General features: G+C 53.7%; 1 protein-coding gene across 1 annotated transcript; it reads left to right on the top strand.

Moving 5' to 3' along the window:
- Positions 1–1,020: 1,020 nt before the first annotated feature.
- TRAIP (TRAF interacting protein) lies at positions 1,021–21,130 on the top strand. Its single transcript, XM_027700845.1, has 15 exons — positions 1,021–1,309; positions 2,549–2,606; positions 3,849–3,932; positions 7,507–7,546; positions 10,111–10,238; positions 12,816–12,910; positions 13,515–13,628; positions 14,549–14,636; positions 16,147–16,236; positions 16,445–16,533; positions 17,229–17,384; positions 17,585–17,633; positions 18,171–18,296; positions 18,835–18,885; positions 19,870–21,130. The coding sequence occupies exons 1-15, from the start codon at positions 1,212–1,214 to the stop codon at positions 19,996–19,998; spliced, it is 1,395 nt and encodes a 464-aa protein (XP_027556646.1). The 5' UTR covers positions 1,021–1,211; the 3' UTR covers positions 19,999–21,130.
- Positions 21,131–21,431: the final 301 nt, after the last annotated feature.

Below are 21,431 nucleotides of genomic sequence, written 5' to 3'. Positions count from 1 at the left end.
CCCCGGCCTCCGGCACGCCGCCCCCCACCACGAGTAACGGGGCCGGGGCGGCCGCCGAGCCCCCCAGCGAGCAGAGCGGCTGAGCGGCCCCCGCGCCCCCTGTACATAGCCCCGGCATGGCCCCCCCACCCCTGCCTGCGCCCCCTTTTCTACGTGCCCCGCCGGAGATTCGGCCGCGGGGCAGAGCCCTGCATGGTGCCCGTCCCCTCGTGTCCCCCCTGCTCTCTCAGTCTGTCCCCTGCCACCGTCCCCTCCCCCGGGGATGCCCAGAGACGCGGGGCAGCCCCCCCCGGCCGCACGCCCCGCAGCGCTGGGAGGGGTGTCGCGAGGCCCCCGGGGACACGCGTGCATGTGCGGGGCCGCGCGGGACGGGGAGGGGGCCGTCCCGGAGACCCCCTCTCCGTCCTGGGACCCCTGGGGGGGGACACGGGGACCCCCCGCACCGCCCCCCCCGCGTCGTGCCTGCCGGCCCCCCCCCGCCCCCCCCCCCCCCCCCCTCCCCCCCGGTCCCCGCTTCCCCCCCCGCAGCTGCATGCCTGCAGGGCCGGCTCTGCCCGCGGCTGCCGCCGCCGCCCCGCGCCCCCCCCGCTGTATCTCTGGCAAATAAAGACCCCGCTGAGGACAAACTGAGACAGCACCAGCGCCGCCTGCCCTGTCTCTCTGTGGGGCCGGGGGTCTGCCGGGCGTGCCGGCGGCATGGGTTGAGCGGGACGCGGCAGGCTGGGAGCAGCAGCACTGCCCGGGCGCTGCGGGCAGCGGGGCCCTGCGGGAGTTGGTCCCCGGGAAGGGGCTTCGCGGCGCCGGTGCCCCCGCTCGGCTCCGGGGTGTCCGGGATGTCCGGGGTGCGCGGGACCGGCGGGCAAAGGGACCCGGGGACGCCCGCACTGGGGCGCGGCCACGCCCCCAGCACAGGACACGCCCCCATCAAACCACGCCCCTTGATACGGCCACGCCCTCCGGTCGCGCCCTCTCTGTTCTGCTCTGCGCGGGGCTCGTGAGGTCACTTCCGGGCCGGGCCGGAAGCGGCGGAGCGCGCCGGCGTTTGAACCGCGCGCTGCCGCGCGGCCGCTCCGGCACCGCCACCGGCACCGCCACCCCGAGACCCACTTTGAGCCACCCCGAGACCCACTTTGAGCCACCCCACCCTCTCCACACACCCTCTCCGGACCCTTCCCGACTCCCCGTCCCGGTGCCTCCCCCCCGTTCCCGCCATGCCCATCCGTGCCCACTGCACCATCTGCTCCGACTTCTTTGACAACGAGCGGGACGTGGCGGCCGTGCCGTGCGGGCACACCTTCCATCATGCCTGGTGAGGGAGGGGACGGGTGGGGTGGGGCGCGTAGGGCGGGCCGGCTGCCCCCGTGGGGTGTCAGCTGTGACCCCCCGCTGCGGCTCTGAGGGGCTCTCGGAGCGGCCGCAGCAGCCCGGGATGTGCTCGTTAGACACTGGAACGGGCTGCCCAGGGAGGTGGTGGGGACACCGTCCCGGGAGGTGTTTCAGGAAAGACTGGAGGTGGCACTCGGTGCCCTGGTCTGGCTGACAGGGTGGTCTTGGGTCACGGGTTGGGCTCGAAGATTTCGGAGGCCTTTTCTGTGCTTGTGTCACTCCGCTGCCGGCGGGCTCCCTTCTCTCCGAGGGCCGGTGCCAGCCGTGTTGGATTGTGGTGAAGCCTCCCTGGCAATTCTACGCTACTGCTGGAACCGTGCTGGAAATGTCTGTGTTGGAAGGAAACGATTCTTCTGAGGAAATAAACTTTGTGTGTGGGGAGAGGGTGGGCACTTGCTTTCCTGGCTGACAAACTCGGAGTGGCACCACGGGTGTGATTGTCACCCTTACCCGGCTGTGCTTCTTGGGCTCGCTCTCCTCCAGCAGCCAGCGGAGGAGGGAGAGCTTCCAGAGGTAACCTGCCAGCTCCAGGCTGTTACCCTGCTCCCAGAATAAACCTTTCCAGCGTGACGTGATGGCTCGGTTGCAAAATGCATTAGTGGCTCTGCTGGGGAGCGCAGCAGGTTTGCATCCATCATCTCGGAGCAGAGAGCGGCCCGGTCCCGCTCGCTCCGTAGATCCGTGTTCAGTGGCACCCCCTGGAGCTGCTCGCTCCACAGATCCGTGTTCAGTGGCACCCCCTGGAGCTGCCCGCTCCGCAGATCCGTGTTCAGTGGCACCCCCTGGAGCTGCCCGAGCTGGATCTCGACTGTCACATCCTGATATAGAGCGGCTCTTGTGCCGCGCCTTGCGCGGATCCGCTCGCTCCTGCGAAGCTGCGGTTGTTCAAAGCCCGTCTCCCAGAGAGATCTGAGCTCTGCGAAAGCTCTGCCCCGGTAAAGATAAGCTCACGTGCTAAATTCAGCCCGGGATTGTCTCGGAGGCGCCCGTGTGGAATGCGGCGTTCCCGTCGGCCGTGCCGCTGGGCTGAAGGCTTGTGGTTCTGCTTTGGTGTGCAACGAGGAGCCACATCCTGCTGCCTCCTGGGGAGCTGGGGTTGGCCCCTGGGAGCAGCACTCCTGGATTTTAAGGACTTACTGCCTGTTATCTTTTCCTTTCTCAGCCTCATCCAGTGGTTTGACACCGCACCGAGCCGGACATGCCCACAGTGCAGGATCCAGGTAAAGCCATCACCTGTACACACCTCTCTGTGTCTGTGGCACAGTGCTCTGCAAAGGCACCGAGGGGCTGTGGAGTGATGCCTGAAGTAGGAGGCAGAGGGATTTTCTGTCACTTGGGACTCCCCAAAGGCTGAGAGGATGAACTCCCCTCCACAGCCCTTCCGGTTGGAGTGGACTGAGAGTGCCCTGCCACATCACTGCAGTTCCACCTGGAAGGGGCTCTGGGTTTTCACAGCTTTTATTTAGGCTGGGTAAGTATTGGCAGGATGACAGAAAGGGCTGCAAGGGGATAATGGGGACACCTGACTTGTGTTTCTGAAGTACCCAGTTCCTTGCTCTCAGGTGAGGAGCCCATTCTGCTGCATGTAGGCCTTGTAACATGTCCTGGCTTTGCAGCATTTGGCCCTCCTTTGAGAAGAGCAAAGGCTGGGGAGGGAGGGAAGGAAGGGAGGATGTGCTCTGCTTCTGAGATGGGAAGCTGAGGCTTGGGTTTCCAGTGACTTAATTGGGACCTGAACTTCTTTGAAGTCCCTTGTGTCACCAGCCTTCGTGCCGCCAGTAGGTCTTGGCGTGGAGCGGCTGCAGGAGATGTTTCCTCGCTCTCAGATGTAAATTTTTATCCAGCTGCAGCTTGGGCTTACTCTGTGTTCGTGCTTCTTTCTTCCTCTCGAGGTCTTGGCCCTTGTTCCTTCCCTGACTTGTTGATTCCCTCTGTTCTTCTCTGCCTCTTACATCTCTGGGTTACCATGGAGTTATCGCGAAATAACATCTTATGTGGCAGTAACCATGCAATTAGCTGGTGTCATGACTGTATATAATACTTAAAACACAAAGCTGTAACTGCATGGGGGAGGTGTGGAGAGCTATCAAATTCAATTACAGCACCTTCTGCCTGCAGAAAGCAGCACGTACTTCTGTCTTAGGATTTGGCATCATGTTAGCTCAGCGTCAGCTGCTTGGGCCTGAGCTGCCAGAGAACAGACTGCGCTCGAGTCAGAAATGTCTGAATCTTTCTGCTGAGGCTCAGGAGCTTGGCTGGAGCTGCACTCCCAAAAAACTGAGTGGGGGGTCTGCTGCTGTGCTGATGAGCCAAAGCAGAGCATCGGCCCTAATGGCATCAAGCACGTGATCTCATTTGCCTTTCATGGCCTTGTCATAAGATGATACCTTCTCCCCCTCCGTCTTCCATATCTGTGGTTTCCATATTTGTGCCCATCAACCTCTTCTGTCTCCTGTGTTTAGGTCAGCAAAAGACACATCATCAATAAGCTGTTTTTTGATGTTGCCCTGGAGGAGCAGGCAGCACCGGATGCAGAGACTTTGCAGGTAATTTGGCTGGGGGTTCTTCCCTTGTGTGATGCTTCAGCCTCTTGGAAGCATGGCCTGGACTGCCTCTGCTCTCCAGGAGGTGCTTCCCAAGCTGGAGCTTGCTGTGCTCATGTTTCTGACCTGGAGCACATCTGTCTCTACGAGGTGATTTAAAGTTCTCCCTGACCAAATCCCATGCAGTGACTCAAGAAGCCTTTTCTACTTTGCTGCTCTTCCTTCTGGTTCTCACCTTACCTGGAAGTCTCCTGAAGCAGCATCACATCAAACTGCTGCTTCTCCCCTGAGAATGAGGCTACAGAGCTCTTCCAGAAGGCAGGAGAAGGGAAATCCCAGATGCAGTGAATTGCTGCTGGTGTCTGTGGCTTGGTGCACATGAGGTCTGCTGACCCCTCTGGAAAAAAGGGGCTGTTAGAGGAAGTGTCCCCTGCTCCCCACTGTGCAGCTTGCACAGGCTGAAGGAAGTGGGGCAGGGTGGGGTGTAAGTCATAATTCCCCAAGAGATGTTAGGAAAGGGACTGCCTGAAGCCACACCAGCAGCAGTGGACAGTGCTGAGGCCGGGTCCCTGGGGGAATCCTGGCTGGAGCTGGGGTGGTGAGTGGTGTTCTCCAAGTGCCACCCCTGGGTTTGGAGGGCTGGGAGTGAGTGGAGGTGAACACAGAGCAGCTGTGTCATGTTCTCCTCCTTTGTGTGGATGAAACAGGGTTCCTTCTGTCTTGGAGTTATCTGTTCCAAAAAAAAAGTGGTCGGTTGACCTTGGTATAACAGGACGGTTGTACCCTCTTGTGTTTAGAATCAGCATGTGCAGCAATTACCATAATTAGCAGTTGCCATGACAATTCTATATGTATATCATATGTCTTTAAAATAAAGCCAGCCAGACTATAATGTCAGGAGCACTGTCGTTCTCCAAGACGACTAATTTTACAAAACTGAAGGCCAAAGTCTGTGTGCTGAGGAAATGGAGGAGCATCTCTGGGCACTGGGGGCTTTTTGCCCTCAGAGCAGATAAACATTGCCTCTGGTACGTGTTCAGATCTGGTCTCACAAGTGTAATTAGATGAGTGACTCGGAAATGGGTTGACTGGAGAGAATTGCCCTAGAAAAGCTTTCTGTTTTCTCTCACCCCCACCCCAGGATCCAAGATGGGTTCTCCCAGCCTTCCCCCTCCAGGCAGGCTGTGCAGAGCTGTTCCCTTCCTTGCTCAAGGGCAGGTCTGTGGAGCTGCTCCTGCACAACAAGCTTGATGGTAACTCCTCCTGCTCCTATAAATCTTGTTGTGTGGCCGTCAGAGCAACATCTAGCCCTGAGTGTTTTGCCTGCTTAATGAGGACACTGAGGTCACCAACGGGAAAGAACCAAATATTTTCTGTGTAAATTAGCATTGTTAGCTTGCGTAGGTATTCATTGCTGTGTGCATTCGAGTTGCTGCTGGGCTGATACTGGTTTGTCAACAGTTGTCAACACATGTGGTGTGCTGCCTTGTTTCTGGAGGACATGGAGCACCTTAATAACCATGGATGCCTTGTTCACCATGGGTGGGGGATTTAATATGCATCTAGACTGAAGCTCTGTCTGCAATGGGGTATCTGATTCTGGCCAGGCAGCAGTTCAGCAAAGCCAACACAAAGTGGGACAAGCCTAGGCTCTTGAGGTTGAGAAAAGAATTGGTAACATCCTTGGCCAGAGAGCGTTTCACCTGAAAAAGCCCCACAAATCCGAGGTTTGTGACGAACCACTGGCTGGCCCTCTGAGAGCCTGGGCATAGAGTGGTATTTGTCTCTGTAATCAACTGGAGCTGTATCTGTGCAGCCTACAAATGTCCTGGAATGAGTATTTGGCCTCCTGCCATGAAAAGGGTGTGCTAGAAAGCAGAGTGTGTAGCTGTGGTCTGCTTGTCATCTTGGGGAGGCAAGCTTGGGATCCTCTTTTGAGAACCAGTCTTAGGCACCCAGTGAAGTGGTCAGAAGAGCTCCCTCATGATCTGAAACCTCCTCCTGTTGTTGCAGAATTATCCAAATTACCTTTTGGATAGTAATTGTCTTTGGTGCTGTTCCTCACTCTTGCTTCTGCTCTGAAATGTCTGCGGTCAAAGGAGTGCGGGGGCTGCTTTGCTTTCCACCCCCAGGCATAAACTTCAACGGAAACACCAGAGGGGACCTGTATCCCTGGAGTAGCTGTGGTAGAGGATGAGGGATTTCAGATTAAGTTGATGAATGAGGTAATGTTACATAGCTGCCCGCAGTAGCCCAGGATTTCTGTGCTATCATGATAATTGGCACATCTTCTGAGCTCACTAATCGTTCCTGAATAGGACTCTGAGGAAGCTACTCCAGAATAGTTCCTGCAGCAGAGTTAATTCCACCTCAGCCCTCCAGCAGTTGTGCCCCTGGGAGCAAATCCAAGTCAGCTCTGCTAGGCTTTGCATTTAGTCCCTTCTGCTTACCAAGCTTTACATCCCATATTCTCTCTCCTGCCTTTATTGTCACTAGCAGAGCTTTGCTCTGGTCCCGTCAGATCCATGGTCACTGGTGGTGCTATTCTCGGCTCAGATTTGCATGTAGCATTCCGGGTTGCACAGATTTGTGTGCTCTGCTTCAGTTCTGTGTTGGCATTTTATTGTGGTTTTATTCCACTGCAGTTCCTGCCTGACTTGTTATGTGCTTTCCTCTGCAGTTCTCTAACACAGCTTTTTAAGTCATCTTCTGTTGACTCTTTCCTGCATATATTTCTCTTTCTCTCTCTGGGTTTTTATACATATATATATATATATATATAAATAGCCTCTCTTTGTAACCTCTCTACATTTCCTTTGGCTATTCACCAGCATTAATTTGTATCACCTCATTATCACTAATTTAAACTACAGGGCATTTGCTGCCTCTTTCTGATTCTTGATGAAGGCGTTAGAAATATTTGATGTTCCTCAGACTCTTGTGGCACCCAGGAGATGTTGTGCACCCTCAGTTTCGTGTGGTATGGATTAGTTTCTCAGTGATCTGTTTCCAGCATTTCGATTGAGCTGTTAGCTCGTATCAGCATCCTGAGCTGCAGTGACTTCAGTGTCTGTCAGCGTGTTTGATTGCATGCTTGGTTACTTTCTCCGGTGTTTGAGTGTGCCCTCCTGTCTCCCACCTGCATCCAATTAAAGTTCACTTCAGTTTAAAGAACTCTCAATAATCCAGTTAGTCTGGCAACATCCCTGCCTTATTGCCTTGTTTAGGTAAAACATTATAAAAATTGTTCCTGCCTGATTTCCTGTGTTTCCCTGAGAGCCTTCCAAAATTATTCAGCTTAAACAAGATGACTGACAGTGCGAGAAACACAAGGTTGACAAGGCTAAGATGAAACTGCGATCCTCTCTTCCCCCCCTCCGAAGGATGCCAGTTGGAGGTGCTCTTTGCGTTCCCTATGATAGTCCTGGCTTGTAACTCCATGCTTGCTGTTCTGTGTTCCCTCCTTAGCACCTGCCTGGTGCAAACGTCCTGCTGAGAACCCTCTGGTCCTTTTAGGATCTAGTGAAAGCATCTCTGCAGGGCGTTTCCTAATCGAGTTCTCTGTGTTGTGTTTCAGAATGAACTGGACAAGGTGAAGGCTCAGCTCTCCATGAAAGGTGAGTTCCAGCTGCCTGCAGGGGGCTGGCAACCTGCAGTTGACAGGTCCTGGGCTCTATCAAGTGGCTTGTGCAGGCCTCAGGAACCCCTGTGCAGAGCCCACCCCTCTCTGAAACAGTGCAGGCTGCAAACTGTTTCGCTGGTACAGCTTCTTCAGAGCTTTCTCTGGGGTGAGACCACCTAAAGCTCTGTATGACAGAGCCCAGGCCTGCAGCCTGGCCCAGCTCTGCTGTAACTCAGGAGCTCACTGTGAGTTTAGACACAGATGCAAATTTTTTTGCCCCTCTTCCTAATCAGAAGCTACAGAATTGCAGCACAGCTCTATCTGGAGCAGGCTTGAAAGCAAAACCCTTGGTTTGCTCACTGGGAAACTCACAGCTGCATGTGGCCAAGGCTCACTCCCTCCAGCAGATGAGAGGGTGAAAGTGGTGTCCAAAAGCAGCAGTGGGAAGGCTTTGGATTTGTTTGGCTGTTGCAGTGCCACATGTGTCGCGCGAAGAGCAGACGGAGTTCAGTGTGTGCGCACTTCCATTTTCCCATCTTTAATTTTAGAGGATGTTTGAGGGAGGCAGGAAAAGCAAAAGCCCTGGAGACTTGTCGATGGGTTTTAAGCATCGTCTGTAGGCAGCCTGTCATCAGAACATGAGTCATGAGCAGCAAAAGGAAAATGTCAGTCTAAGTGACAGAAATCCTAAAACATGCTAGCAGAAGGGAAAAAAAAATGTTTAAAGAATGCTGGGGGCTCACCCACGCCCCGAGAGTTGTCTTCCCTCTGTTCCCTGCATGCACGAGACAGACGTGAATAGCCAGTAGAATGAGGATTCGGTCCTTAGCCTGAGAGCAGAATTGGACGGTCTGCACAGCTCTATTCTGAGGCCTGTTCTCCTGCCAGCTCGGTTGAGTTTAGTGACTTGGTAGAGAGCCAGATCTTCTGGGGAAGGTGGCTGGGATTCTTGCTAGGATGTTATCCAAGAAAAACTGCTCGAAGGCCTGCTAATCTTCTCGGCTTCTGGTGAGTAGAGGTTGGATTTGACATTCCCTATCCCATTCTCTTTTCATATTGGAAATGCGAAGCTCCTTCCCACCTCCTGCCTCCTTTGCTGTGGGTACTCTGCTCTCTGCTGGTTCCTGCGTATAAGTTCTCCATGTGAAGCTGTGCTCTGCTCTGTGCTGTGCTGTGCAGAGGAGCTGTGGAACTGCCAGGCTCGGATCGGCTTGCAAATGGCTCAAGAGGTGCCGAGCTCTGAGCAGACCCAGCAGGCGCTGTGGGAGGCACTCTGAATGAGCTGAAAACTCATTCCTGCAGCACGAAGAGCTTTGACTCCTGCCATCTGCCTCTGGGCAGCTGGGAACGGAGGAGGGGGAAGCCCTAACTCTTCTGGTGGGTGTGGAGTCCCTGCAAATGCAGGGGAGCGTCTCCAGGCTGTGCTGGTGAGAAAGGGTTATGCAGATCAATGGAGAAGCCACCCGCGTGCTTCTTCTGGGATACATTCCTCTCTTCTTCCCCAATCCCACGTGGCTCTTCTACTCTGTGATCAAGCAGTGAAGCTGCACTGCAGGTCATGCTTCCACGGGATGTGGTGGCACAATTTGAAACTGGATTGCTTGCAAGGAGAAGAAGATTTTTGGAAAAGCACTGTTTGGCTCTCCACTCTTGTCAGGCTGGAGCCAGAGGCGATTTTAGCAAAGACTGAAGATGCTGAGCTGAAGAATTTACCTTGCTCTCAGCAGGGTTAGGTGGAGGGGCTGCTGCTTTCCCTCATTACCCAACTGTTTTGAGCTTTCCAGCAATGCTGGCTGTTCCCCGCGTAGGGCTGTCAGCTCTTGATGGTGGTTGTTGCTTTGTGAGCTGTTCTTCCCTTGTCTCAACAAAACAAATCAATATCTGGTGGGTTTTTTTCCACCACCTTCTTTCTGGTGGTCAGAGGCATGTGTTCCTGGTTTGCCTGGGGGAGGAACAGCAGGATCCAGGTTTTATGACCTGCAAAAAGTGGGTACTTGGGGAATCTACTTAAGCTGTCATGTGTCCTGCAAAGTCCCTGGTGTCTCTGCTTCTTGCCCTTCACAACATAGGTGCTGTGGTGATGGCAGATGCCAGAATATGGTGTACCACTGCATACAGCTGCCCAATGGCACCCAAAAGGCTTCCTGGCACACGAGGCTCCATGTGGAGAGGACGGGCTCGGAGCTCTGCTCTCCAGCTCTGTGACAGCGTGGTGTAACTCAAGAGGAATGATTTCCTTGTGCAAGCCTGGCTTTGAGAAAACGCAAGAGTTAAGATGCATCATCTTAACGCTAGCAGGGCTGGCACTGGAAAGCTATTAAAGGGAATTTTTTATCTTTAGTAAAGAAATCTTGAAGCCTGCTGGCACTGAGAGAAGCAGTTGCTCAGTACAGAACCTGGTGCAGACAGCACTTAGAGAAATGGCTCTCTCCAGGAACGGCCAAATCCTGGCAGCCTGGAGCTGGGACTGCAAGCAGTGAGTGTGCTCTGGCTGCTGTGGGGCAGCTGCAGTCTGGGTTACTGGGCCATGACCTTTTTCTTTCTTCTTTTCTTTTCCAGAGAAAGAAAAGCGAGAATGCCAGGCTGTTGTGGATGGGCTGAGGGACACTCTGGATGTGCGCAATGCCACGATAGAGTCGCTCCAGAAGGTGCTGGGAGAGACAGAGATGCTGTGCTCCTCTCTCAAGGTACCCTTCCTGTCCCCAGCAGGACTTCAGCACTAACCATTGCACAGTCAGTGTTAGTTTTGCTGAAGGTCCCTGCAGGTCCTGCTAATAAAGACCTTGTGCCAGTGGGATTTTGAATCTGGTGCCTGGGTTTTCATTTTGTTTTTATTTATCAAAGCAAGTGGTGTTGCTGGACTCCAGGTCCTGCGTGTGCTCTGCCTGGAGGTGATTCAGAGGCATAACAGCCAGACCTGTGGTTTGTGTACAGGTGGCTGCGTGCTCAAGGCAGAGGTGGCCGTGGTGAGGGAGAGTTGACAGCCCAGCCTGGGGGGTGTGGCTGAGCCTTGCTAATGAAGTGGCAGTGCTGATCATAAAGGTAGCAGCATGAGCCTAGTGTGGGAACTGGCCCCAGCGCCCCATTGCCGAAATGCTGGCTCCCTGTGGTAGAATGTTCTTCTGAAATGGGTTTAGGCCAGGCGGGATTCAAGGAAAATTAGTTTCTTAGTTGACTGGGGGAGAAATCAAACTGAAAAATATGGAGGGGGAGTTGCAGGCTTCTGCTGAGTGGGATCTGATCCAGCTAACTCTCCTGTCTCTCCTCTGTTGCCAGGGCCTTGCTTCAGTTAGGTTAGTAATGTTGTGAAGTCCAGGGATCAAATATTCCTGTTGTGTTTCAGCGTGCAGTGACTCAGTGTGTAGTCATGTACTGTGCGTAAACAGCAAGAGGAAAAGGGTAGGAGCAAGAGCTGCTTTGTTGGAATGTCTTGTAGCAGCTTTGCCTTGGGTGGGCTGGGCAGTCTCTGCTGCGTGAAGGTGATGTGCCTGTCTCAGGTAGATGGGGTGCAGGTAGGGGGGGTTCTGAGTTGCAGGCTGAAAGATGGGGTAGGGGTCAACTGCACTTCCCAAGCTCTCTGCCCCTTGGAGTATGGGTCTGACCCAGTATCCTAAACTGCATCATATTCCTTGACCTGCAAGGTCAAGTGGCCCAGGGAGAGCTTGTAGATGTGTCTACAAGCTGTACACCACCTGTAGCTGAGCTTTTCTGGGAGGAACCAGTCCAGGTCTACCTGACACTAGAAGGACAGAGTAATGAATTAATGCCAGACAGGCCTTTCTGTGAGCCAGCACAACTCGTTTTACCCAATCATGGGGTTATGTCCAATCTGCTTGGGTGTAAAGGCAGCTGGGATCTAGGCCATGCCAAAGATGCTCATGGGATCCTGAATATATCAGTGGCAGGATACTTCTGATGCTCCCTACTCCAGCAGAAACAATTGGGACAGTGCTTGCTGCTGGATTCAACATCTCTGTGCTTGGCTTTCCTCCCTTGACACTTCCAGAGGAAGCTCTGTGCTTATCTTGCCTGTTGCAAAACCCTCTCTGTGTGCTTAAGTCCCTTTAATGAAAGCTGGGCAGGGCAGAAGGATTAGGGACCTGGAGGTATCTTTTCTGTGGTGTATGGGGTTTCCCAGCTGAATGCCAAGCACTGTCTTATACTGCATCATTAAAGATTAAAGCACTAAACTTCTGCAGTGAAAATACAGGCTTAACTTGCTGTGACGCAGGTTAAGACTGCGCCGTTCCTGTCTTCTGCTGGCACTGTCAGCTGCTGCTGAACCTCTGTGTGAGGGTTTGCTGCTGGCTGAGGCTGGGGACTCTGCTCCAAGATGCTGCTGTGGGGATCTGAAGTGTGGAAGGTTCTGGTTAGGGAAAGCCAAACATGGGCTCTGGTTAAGCAAGAGTAACATGTGAGCCTGCAACACTCTCACTCCACAAATTCCCAGTGGTTTCACAGCTGTTTGGTTCCTGTGGCAGGAAGTGGATAAAATCCTTTAACTTCTGTGTGGGAAGGAGCTTTACGAAGCGATGGTCCTTTGCCAGGCCTCTCCCTAGAGTCAGCACTGTGCTAAAACCAGGCCCGGAGCCTTTCGAAGTTGCTGTGTGAGATGCCCAGGCACACACAAACCTAGATGCATTGGAATGGTGCTAATTCAGCTCTCCCCATCCTCTGCCACACTGCAGATGTGTGCTTTTCCAGCTCAGCTGAGGTTTTGTGTTGCTGCTGGAGAGCCTGGAGAGCACCTGGCTGCAATAGGCTTGCAGCAGGTGAGCAAAGTGCCTGGGTTTGTATCTTGTTTGGCTGAGGTCTCCCAAAAGAGACCCACTCATTCCTATTTATGCTCTAAGCAACTAATGGCAGGGAGAATATGGAGGCTAAAGCAATCAGCTGTGCATGGAGGAGAAGGTGATAGCCAGGTTTGCTTGCTGTGGACTCCATTGCTTTGTAAAACAGATTGTCACTGCGTGCAGGGCACTGTGCAGCCCCTCCAGTGCTCCCAGCGGAGAGGGGCTACGATGTGGTGTCAGCTCCAGCCTCGCCTTGCGATTAGCACTGAGACCCTGCTGTGCTGGTGGGGGGCAGAGCTGGGGGTGCAGCGGGAGGGAGCTCAACTGTCCCTAATCCCGGGCTGCTGAGGTGGTGATAGCATTAAGAGCCAGTGTATGCTCCCAGCTGCCCGCAGTGCGCATAAGCCAGGATGTTTCTCTGACAATCCCTGGAGCCTTCCTAACGGTCTGTGTGTGCTTGCTTCTCTGCAGAAGCAGATGAAATTCCTCGAGCAGCAGCAGGAGGATAACAGAAGTTCAAAGGAGGAGGCCCGCCGTCTGCGGAACAAGCTGAGAACCATGGAGCGGTGAGATCCGAGGTGCTCCCTGGGCCGGGCAGGCTGGGCTGCACACCTCTCCCCTTCCTGGAGGGGGAGGGAGGGGTCCTGCTGGGCCTGCTGCAACATCCACCTTCACGTGCTGCATCACCTTACCTGTAAGGTTGGAAACTGCTGCATTAGCAGGCCTGCCCTTGCCTGTCCCTGCTAGGTTTCTAGATAGCTGCTCTCATTAAAGAGCAGCAAGGCATGGTACTGGCCTCATCCCCAGTGCCCCAAGCATGGCTATGTGCCATTCCTGTTATCAGAGGATGCTGGGGCAGAGTGCCAGCCCAGGAACACAGTCAGCCACAGGGCTGTAGGGACTAAGAGCTGGGGCATGGCATCAGCTCCATGTGCACTATGTGTGTACAGCTGCCCCTTCTCTAGTCCAAGTGGTGCTGCTCTTCCCTAGCGAAAAGCCCTGCTTGGGGTGAGGCAGCTGTGTCTCTTCCCTCATGACACCCAGAGTGTCTGCAGCAGGAGCTCAGGCTGCACCAGCCCCATGGGGGGAAGCAGGGCTCCTGTCGTTTTCCCCACTCTGTTTGTGACTCATGAGCTGAGGGTATGTTTTTGTTTGGTTTCTTTCGTGCAGGATTGAGCTTTTACTTCAGAGCCAGCGCCCCGAAGTGGAGGAGATGATCAAAGAGATGGGAGTTGGGCAGGCAGCGGTTGAACAGCTTGCAATCTATTGCGTCTCACTGAAGAAGTAGGTGCTGCAGGCTCGGCACAGCTGGCTAGTGCTGTCCTATCCTAACCTCAGCCCAGGGAGACCCTCTGCTGAGTAGCAGCAGGCACATGGGCTCTGCGGGGCTCTTGCCGCCTCCTCGGGCTTCCACTGGGTTTTGACTGACACATCCCGGGGACCTAGTTTGGAGCCTGTCACACTGAACTGTTCCTGTTGTCACTGTAGTGACATGTGTGTCACCATGGGAACTGTCTCCAGAGTTGTCAGTGCACCTATGAAGTGATGATGATTATTCCCTCTGCTTTCCTCTCGTGCCGGGGGGGAAGCGAGCGGATGAGGAGCTCCGGGCTGTGCCCTCTGCAGCCCTGCGCTGTGCAGCTGTGGCCTCTGGCGTGCTCTGGCAAGGCAAGTCTGCACTGCTGCCCTCCCCTACCTGGAAATCCATCTGGTCCTGCTGGGCAAAAACACAGCTTTTTTTGGGCCCATTCTGATGGCAGCTGAGTAACTGCAGCTTTGGTATGAAGCTGTAATGAGGCAAGTGTCCCTGTGGTGTAATTGGGAGTGAATGTGCATGGCCAATAGTGTGAAATCTCTGAAAAGTCACTTAAATCAAAGTCCCCTATTTGCTGCCAGCATGAAGACTGTGCTCTGTTGTCTGTCTTTTTCATTGGCAACTGAAATGTCTCTGGCTCTGGTTTTCATTTTGCTGGTGGAATCAAGCATGATATCCCTTGCAGGTTTTTTCTCCCCCATGGTGTAGCAGAATGTGTGACACAGTGTTGGTACACTCAGCTCTCTTCCCTAAGGGGCTTTGTGTCTCCTGAGTTTTCTCTGGTGGCTCTGCAGTTCCAGAGCTTCAAATTAAGGGTCTAGGCTTGCCTCTTGAGAAGTTCTAGCTCAATCATCTTGCAAACAGCGTGACTCTTTGGGTCTCTTTGCAGGGAATATGAGAACTTGAAGGAGGCTCGTAAGGCCTCTGTTGAGATGACAGAGAAGCTGAAGAAGGAGCTGTTTTCTGTCAATAACAAGGTAAAGGGGAGAGTGTGAGTCACCAGGGTAACAGCTGGTCTATAGATCCCTGCCCACAACTGAGGCCCAAGGCCTCTGCAGTGACCCATTCCCACACTGACTGTTACAGGTGTGTGGAAGGTCAGGCTGGGGTTTCTGGGTCAGGGTGTGATGCTGCGGTGAGCGAGCAGCTCATGGGCTGTTGTCAGGAGTGCAGTCTCTGAGGACAGTGGTAGGGCAGCATGTGCAGAGCCAGAGTTTGGCAGGGAGCCTGGGCTGGAAGGCAGCAGCAGCACACAGGTGCTCCACTGCTCCCACTGGGTTCTGGAAGTAGCACTTCCTTCATCCTGCCACACTGCTGAGCGCTCAGCTGACAGCCCCTCCTTCTGCAGCACTGGGCCCCTTGGAAAGGTGGGAAGGGGTTTGGAGCCAGTGTCAGTTGAGCAGGGCTTAGCCCTGGCTTGGCACAACCAGTCACACCCAGCCTTGTGCCTTCGGCCAGCTGAACCGGGCCAGGGCTCCTTCATCATGCTGTGATGTGAGGACATGCAGGTGGCCCTGCACAGAGCCTGCCTGGGCTGGTCTTGAACCGGTGCAGAGCTTGGGAATGCTGACATGCCTCTGCTGACATGTGCTCCCCCCTGCTCCAGGCCTGGCTGGGCCATGTTAGCTCAGGCCAGGAAGCACTTTGTCTGTTCTGGTAGCATGTCCCCGTGAAAAGTGTGTGCCTGCAGCCTCGCTCTCCAAGGCGCAGGTGTTCCCTGGGGCATCCCCGTGTCTCAGCCAACAAAGTAAGAAGCTGTGGGTGGCTTTGGCCTATTTTTGTTCCTCAGCCATAGCTGTTGTCCCCTCAAAAGGAGAAGGAGGTTTTCAGATTGCTGTGCTGCTCCCCAGGAGTGTTAACCCCCTACACAAGGTGCTGCTGCTGGAATTGAGCTGTTCCAGGCTGAGTCAGAGCCAAGCTGTGATCACAGCTGGGTCAGGAGGATGCGAGTCAGTGCACTCAGGGCTCAGGGCTTGGCTGACAGGGAGCTGACTGTACCCACAGTCCGTGGGCTGGCCCAGCCTCCAGGACCCACAGAAATCTCTGATGTGGTAGCCATCCACTTCCTGACCCCTTCTCCTGGCATGCTTCCCTGTTGAATCAGGCTTGTCCATGTGCCAGCACTGCTGATGCACAGCCATCCTCCAGCCTGTGGTTTGTAATTCCTGTGCTCTGGTGTGTCCAAAGTCCTGCAGGAATTCAGAACACAGCCACCAAGTGTTAGAGCAGGGAAAAGCTGTCGCCGTCAGGCATAAATGTTCAGGAAAGGCTGGGCAAGCAGCCTTGGAGATCCCTCTGCAGGCAGCTTGTGGAAGTGGGTAGGGATTGGTTTGTGCTGGTACTGGAGAGATTGGTCAGACTGATACAGGAAAATTGAACCCTTAAACAGGGGAAGTAGCATGTGGTGCAGAGCCCACTGCTCTCACAGGGGTCTGCAGTCTCCCTTACCCAGTGGTGTAACCCACACTCTGCTCTTGTATCCTGCAGCTGCAGAAAACAACTTCAGACTTGGAAAAGACACAGGAGGAGTTAAAAAGCACCCAGAAGGATCTGAAGAATGCAGACAAGGAGATCTTGGTGAGAATATCATTCCTCAGTCTGCAGTAACTGGCAGCTGGCCATGGCCTGCAGCTGCAAAGCCAGGAGTTATGCTGGCTTTTGCTCAGTGACTAAGTTTCTCAGCCCACCTCTGAGCTCCACCTGATGCTGATTTATGGAAAAGGGGCAAAGTATCTACTAGAAAATCTTTCCTTATCTCACTGTCTGCTTTCCCTTTTCCCTCTAGAGTTTGAAGAAGAAGATAGACATCCTGCAGGATACTCTGAAGGTCCCATCTGTAACCAGGGAGACACTCAGTCGGCTAGTCTTTGAAAGGTTAGTGGAGCTGTATCCTCAGATACAGGCCAAGGATGGTGGTCATGGGTCCAGAGTAAGAGCTGACAGTTTAATTAGCTGGGGAAGAAGAGATGTGTTAGTCTGGCAGGTGTCGCAGTAGTATGGTTGTTTTGTTTCTTGTATCCTTTTTCTTGTGGCTGACTGGAAAAAGTGCATGTCTCTGAGGGTTTGGGTCAGGAGCAGGTGGGGGCATAGCCTGGGTTTTGAAAAACTCTGTTACTATGTCCTGCCAGGGAAATATCCCTAAAGCTTCTATTCTGGTTGCTTCAGAGCTGGCCTTCTGGTGAGCGTGGCATGGTGTATGGGGACCAGAGATCTTAGCCAGGCAGAGGAACCTAGCCTGAAAAATGACATCTCATGTTTTTACCCAGCCTTTCTTGTGAGGAGCCTGTGCCATTACCCCAGTACAGCAAGCTGAGTTGTGTGCACAGAGCAGCAGTGTGATTCCCTGGGCTCTGGGTGCTGCTGTTGTAGCACAGCCCATTCGAGGGGGAACAGTAGTTTGGGGCATTGGCTTTAAACTCTGGGGTTCGGATTGTCCTTCCCTTGACATGCAGGCAGAACAGGGCTCTGCCTGTGGTCCCGCTGCTGTCCTTGTGTGCAGCTCTGCCTTCCCTTCCCCTCCTGGGTGGCCCGTGGTGGCCTGATGGCTGACGCTTTTCCTGGCCTTGCAGCCCCACTCCCGTGGAACTGCGGCACCCGAAGCTGCACCGCCCGGCCCACAGCGATGAGATCAACCTAGATGCCACTTTTGATGTGGACACCCCTGAGCATCAGCCCTGCACATCCCCCTTCAGCCCTGCAAAAAGGCAGAAGCTGGATAAAAGGCCGTGAGTTCCCCCTCCTCTCTCTGCTTCTAAAGGAGATCAAAGTCTCGCTGCTTTGGAAGTTGCTGTGTGAGATCAGATAGCTCTCCAGCTGCCTGATGGCGTGCTGCAAGCTTTGTCGTCATTTGCTTGGCCTTGTCTGTCCTTGCCTGCTCCACTTGAACAATAAATCTCTGCTGATTTGCTCCTTGGGCTTCTTACAGGCCTCCCGTGGTAAACCTGGCAAAGAAAGTTCTGAAGGAAACAGTGGAGGTAAAAGAACTAACCTTGATTTTCTGTATCACCTCTTTGATTCTGCTGTTAATAAGCTTGGGATAAAGGATCCATTTTCTCCATGTAGAAGCCACTGTGGTCATAGACCATCCCATCTATAGAACCACAGTATGTGCTTCAAAGTGCTTTCCTTGATGGTCTCCTAGAAGCACTATTGCTGCCTCAGGCCTACTGGAATTGGACAGGAGAGGGAGGGTGGAGGCCCACATGCTTTTTGCTGATGATTTTGCCCCAGGTGTGCTTGGCAAATACCACGTGGAGCTGACCACAAGGGCTGGGGGTCAGCTGAGGTGGCTGTTCCCAGCCTTGCTGGGGGCAGTGTCCTGCATTTCAGGCACTGTTCCACATGAGCCCCAGTGGGAGGTTGGAAGCTGCTGGTTTTCAGCCTGACATGTGGTATGGCAGTAGCCATTATCCTAAATAGCTGTCTGTGTTATTAGTGCTGCCTGTATGTGGACTCCTTTAACCATCATGGTCTCCTGAATGGGCTTTTCTTGGTTTTTTTTTGTGAGACAGAACTGGGCAGATGATGTGGAGGATGATGCTCTTAAAGGACTCTTGCCAGCATTCATCAGAAACTCTGTTCTCTCCAAGAAGCCATCCTTGGGCAGCTTGCTGGTTCCCCACAAGAACACGGGTGCTGTAAGTATGACTGTCCAGTTGGTGAGTGTGTCCAGGGCTGGCAGTGCCACCTCTGTCCTGAAGTGACCCTGCAGGAGGAAGCGAACCAGGCTTTTACTTTGCCACATACAGTGTGTGGAAAATAAATCTTGGAGCACAACCTGGCTACTTCCCAGTCCTGCGGAGCTCCAGGGATGACAGATGCTCATTCCCTTCCTGGCAGCAGACTAAGTGGCTCTCTCCATCCTATTCCTCTGCCTCCTTGGAGCTTTGGGTGTTTTCCTTGTATTCCTCTCTCCCAGTGACAAAATCCTAAGCCTTTCCTGGAAGGCTCGGCTTGCCTCAAGAAGTGCCCAAGATTCCCAAACTTTATTAATACCCTTCAGTCTGTCTTTTTCCAAAGGTCAGGGCTTAGCACAAGTGCTGAGTTTTTCCAGGTGCTTTAACCCCTCTCCAAAAGCTGTGGCCTGCAAGGCTCTCCCTTGCCCATAACCAACACGAGGAGAGGTAGCCACAGGTCTGCGCTGCTGCTCCAGGCTCATTTGTTTCTCTCTCCTAGGTGAGGACCGGGTATGACGGCATGGGAGGCAGAACGAAGTTCATACAGCCTGTATCCTTTCCTGCAGCTCATGTGGCAGTAGGAATGCTGTGGGCACCTCATTTCTGTTCTTCCTCTTTGGTCTCAGCCATCTTGGGAACTCCTCTGCCCCTCAGTCAACAAAAAATGGACAGGGACCCGCAAGGAGCTCTGACTCTGACTCTGAACAAGTCTGAGCTCAGCAAAGGCATCAAGGACCTGAACTTGCTGGGAGCACCTGTGGCTCGTTCAGGGGAGCACATCAGCTAGAAATCTGTGCAATTTGCCGGGGCTGCCTGTGCCCTTGAGATCTTGGAGCAGCAGTGTGGCACAGCCTCTTCCTGGCCGTGTGCCTGCCAGCCTGTGCAGCCGGAGCCTTCATTCCTGCAGGATGCTGCTGCTTCTCTGTGGTGAGGAGTGGCTGGGCTGAGCTCACCCTGTGGGTGTGGAGCTTCTCCTCCCTTGGGGTTGCTCCTGCAGGCTCTGGCTGTTCTGCCTTTCCTGGTGCAGTGCACTGGCTCTGAACGTCTTGAAGGTCAGATCTATACACTTAAATGCTGTTTTGTGTGCGAGGGGGTAGTATAGAATCATCAAGGTTGTAAAAGAGCTGTAAGATCACAGAGTCCCCCAGCACTGCCAAGCCCACCACTGAACCATGTCCCTCACCACCATATCTACATGTCCTTAGAACACTACCAGGGACAGTGATTCCACCACTTCCCTGGGCAGCCTGTTCTAATGCTTGACCACACATTCAGTGAAGGCATTTTTCCTGGTATCCAATCTGAACCTCTCCTGAGTGGGAAACGTTCCTTGACTCATGGGACAGGTGTGTGTCTGAGCTCTGCTGCTGTGAAAAGGTAGCAAAGCCCGTGCTGTGCTGCAGGGAGTTTTTCCTTGGGTGTAGATGTATGGCTGAGTCCTAGGTATGTGGTTCAGGCTGGCCTGCAGCAGGTTTTGGATCACTTGTGTCCCCAGGGCACTGCTCTGTGCTTTCCTTGACAGTTTCACCTCCAGACAAATCTTGCAGAAATCCGACCGTTAGCAGTGAAGAGCAAGAAGAAGGTGTCCAGGCCAGCATCTACATCTCTTTCCACATCTTCCTCCAGCAGCAGCCAGGCCAGACTGGACAGTTTCCTGCAGTGAGAGTCCCTGGCTTCCTGGGAGAGGCTGGGAAGGGGCTGCAGGGAGTGCACACTCACCCAGAGCCTGGCACAAAGCAGTGTGCAGCCACCACTGTGCGGGGGTGCTGTTTGCAAAGCACTGATGGTGCCTTGTGGGTGAAACAAGATGCCCTCTACAGAATCCTGGACTTGCAGCAAGCCAAACAGGAGACCAAGCCTCTGGATAATGCTTGGACTGAGTTATCCACCTCATTTTACCACTCCTTCCTTCTTTTTTCCTGCAGAAGCGACAGGGTTTTTTTGTCTTCTGGCCTGCTCAGAGCTCTGCAGTTGCTGCTGCTTTGGGCTCTCAGACACCAGACCCCAGGTGGAACTGCTTTTCTTGGATGCAGCCACAAGCTAGAGGTGTGGGAAGGGTATCTGGGATGGGAGTCTGGGGAGGAGCAGGGAGAAGGGACCTGGACCAACTCCATACCTGATGTAAATAGTTCCAAGGAAGTTTCCTGGAGGAAGAAGTGTACAGAGCAGGCTGTGTTGCTGTGGAATGTCTGTATATTCATCATCAAATTAAACACCTTCCCTTGACCTGTGTGGGCTGGGGAGACCCACAGGTGGGCCGGGGGGTTGTGCTGCCCTGCCCTGGTTTGGGCTGTGAAGTTCTTGCAGGCTTGGCACTGAAACTGCTGACTGGGGAGAAGGGTGTTGAGGTGATCCCCTGCCCTGCTTAGAAGCAGAGATAGGTGTGCTGGTGTGACCTCTGTGCTTGGCACATGTTTGTGTGAAGCTTGTTTAGGAATTTCTATATTTTAATAAGATTATAGAGTATTTTTGTTATTTTGTAACTGTTCTGCCTAGTGATTTGAGGGTTTGGAATGGCCTGAAGAAGTGCTGAAGAATGGCTCCCTTCAGGGGAGGGGGAAGACTGGTGGGGCTAAACCTGTCTGGGCTTCTTCAGCTTGGAGACATGGAACAGGAGATCCCCTCCTGCCCCCTGAAGCAGGGCTGTTTGAGCTGCAAGGAACAGATGTCGTGAGGTACCTAATACAGCACTCTGTTGTACAAATCTGATGTTTCCCATTTCCAGCTGCTTCAGGCTGGAAGTCTTAGTACCTGGACTGGCTAAAAAACGTGTTTTTAGGGAATAAAATATACTGCTGTGCACACTTGTTAACACAAGTGGCTTCTGAGTATTTTCTACCCTCTTGCAGCTCAGGGTGGAGGGCTGAGCTCGGGTGCTGAGTGTGGGGTGATTGATGTGCCTGACCCTTCAGAAACCTTTGTTGCCAGCTCTCAGGAGACCGGCCCCTTGTGCAGGGAAGGGCTGTGCTGGGTTGAAGCTGTGAGGAAAGTGAGGCCCACGTCCAGGGCAGTGAACAAGACAAATGCCTGCAGAGCATGAGCTGTGTCTCACTTGCATCACTTGGGGCTGACTGCAGAATGATGTGAAATGTAGGG

This window comes from Neopelma chrysocephalum, unplaced genomic scaffold, assembly GCF_003984885.1.
Source record: "Neopelma chrysocephalum unplaced genomic scaffold, ASM398488v2 Primary Assembly neopelma1_147, whole genome shotgun sequence".
NCBI lineage: Eukaryota > Metazoa > Chordata > Aves > Passeriformes > Pipridae > Neopelma > Neopelma chrysocephalum.
Note: the sequence above shows the minus strand (reverse complement) of the source record. Positions and strands in the feature narration are given on the sequence as shown.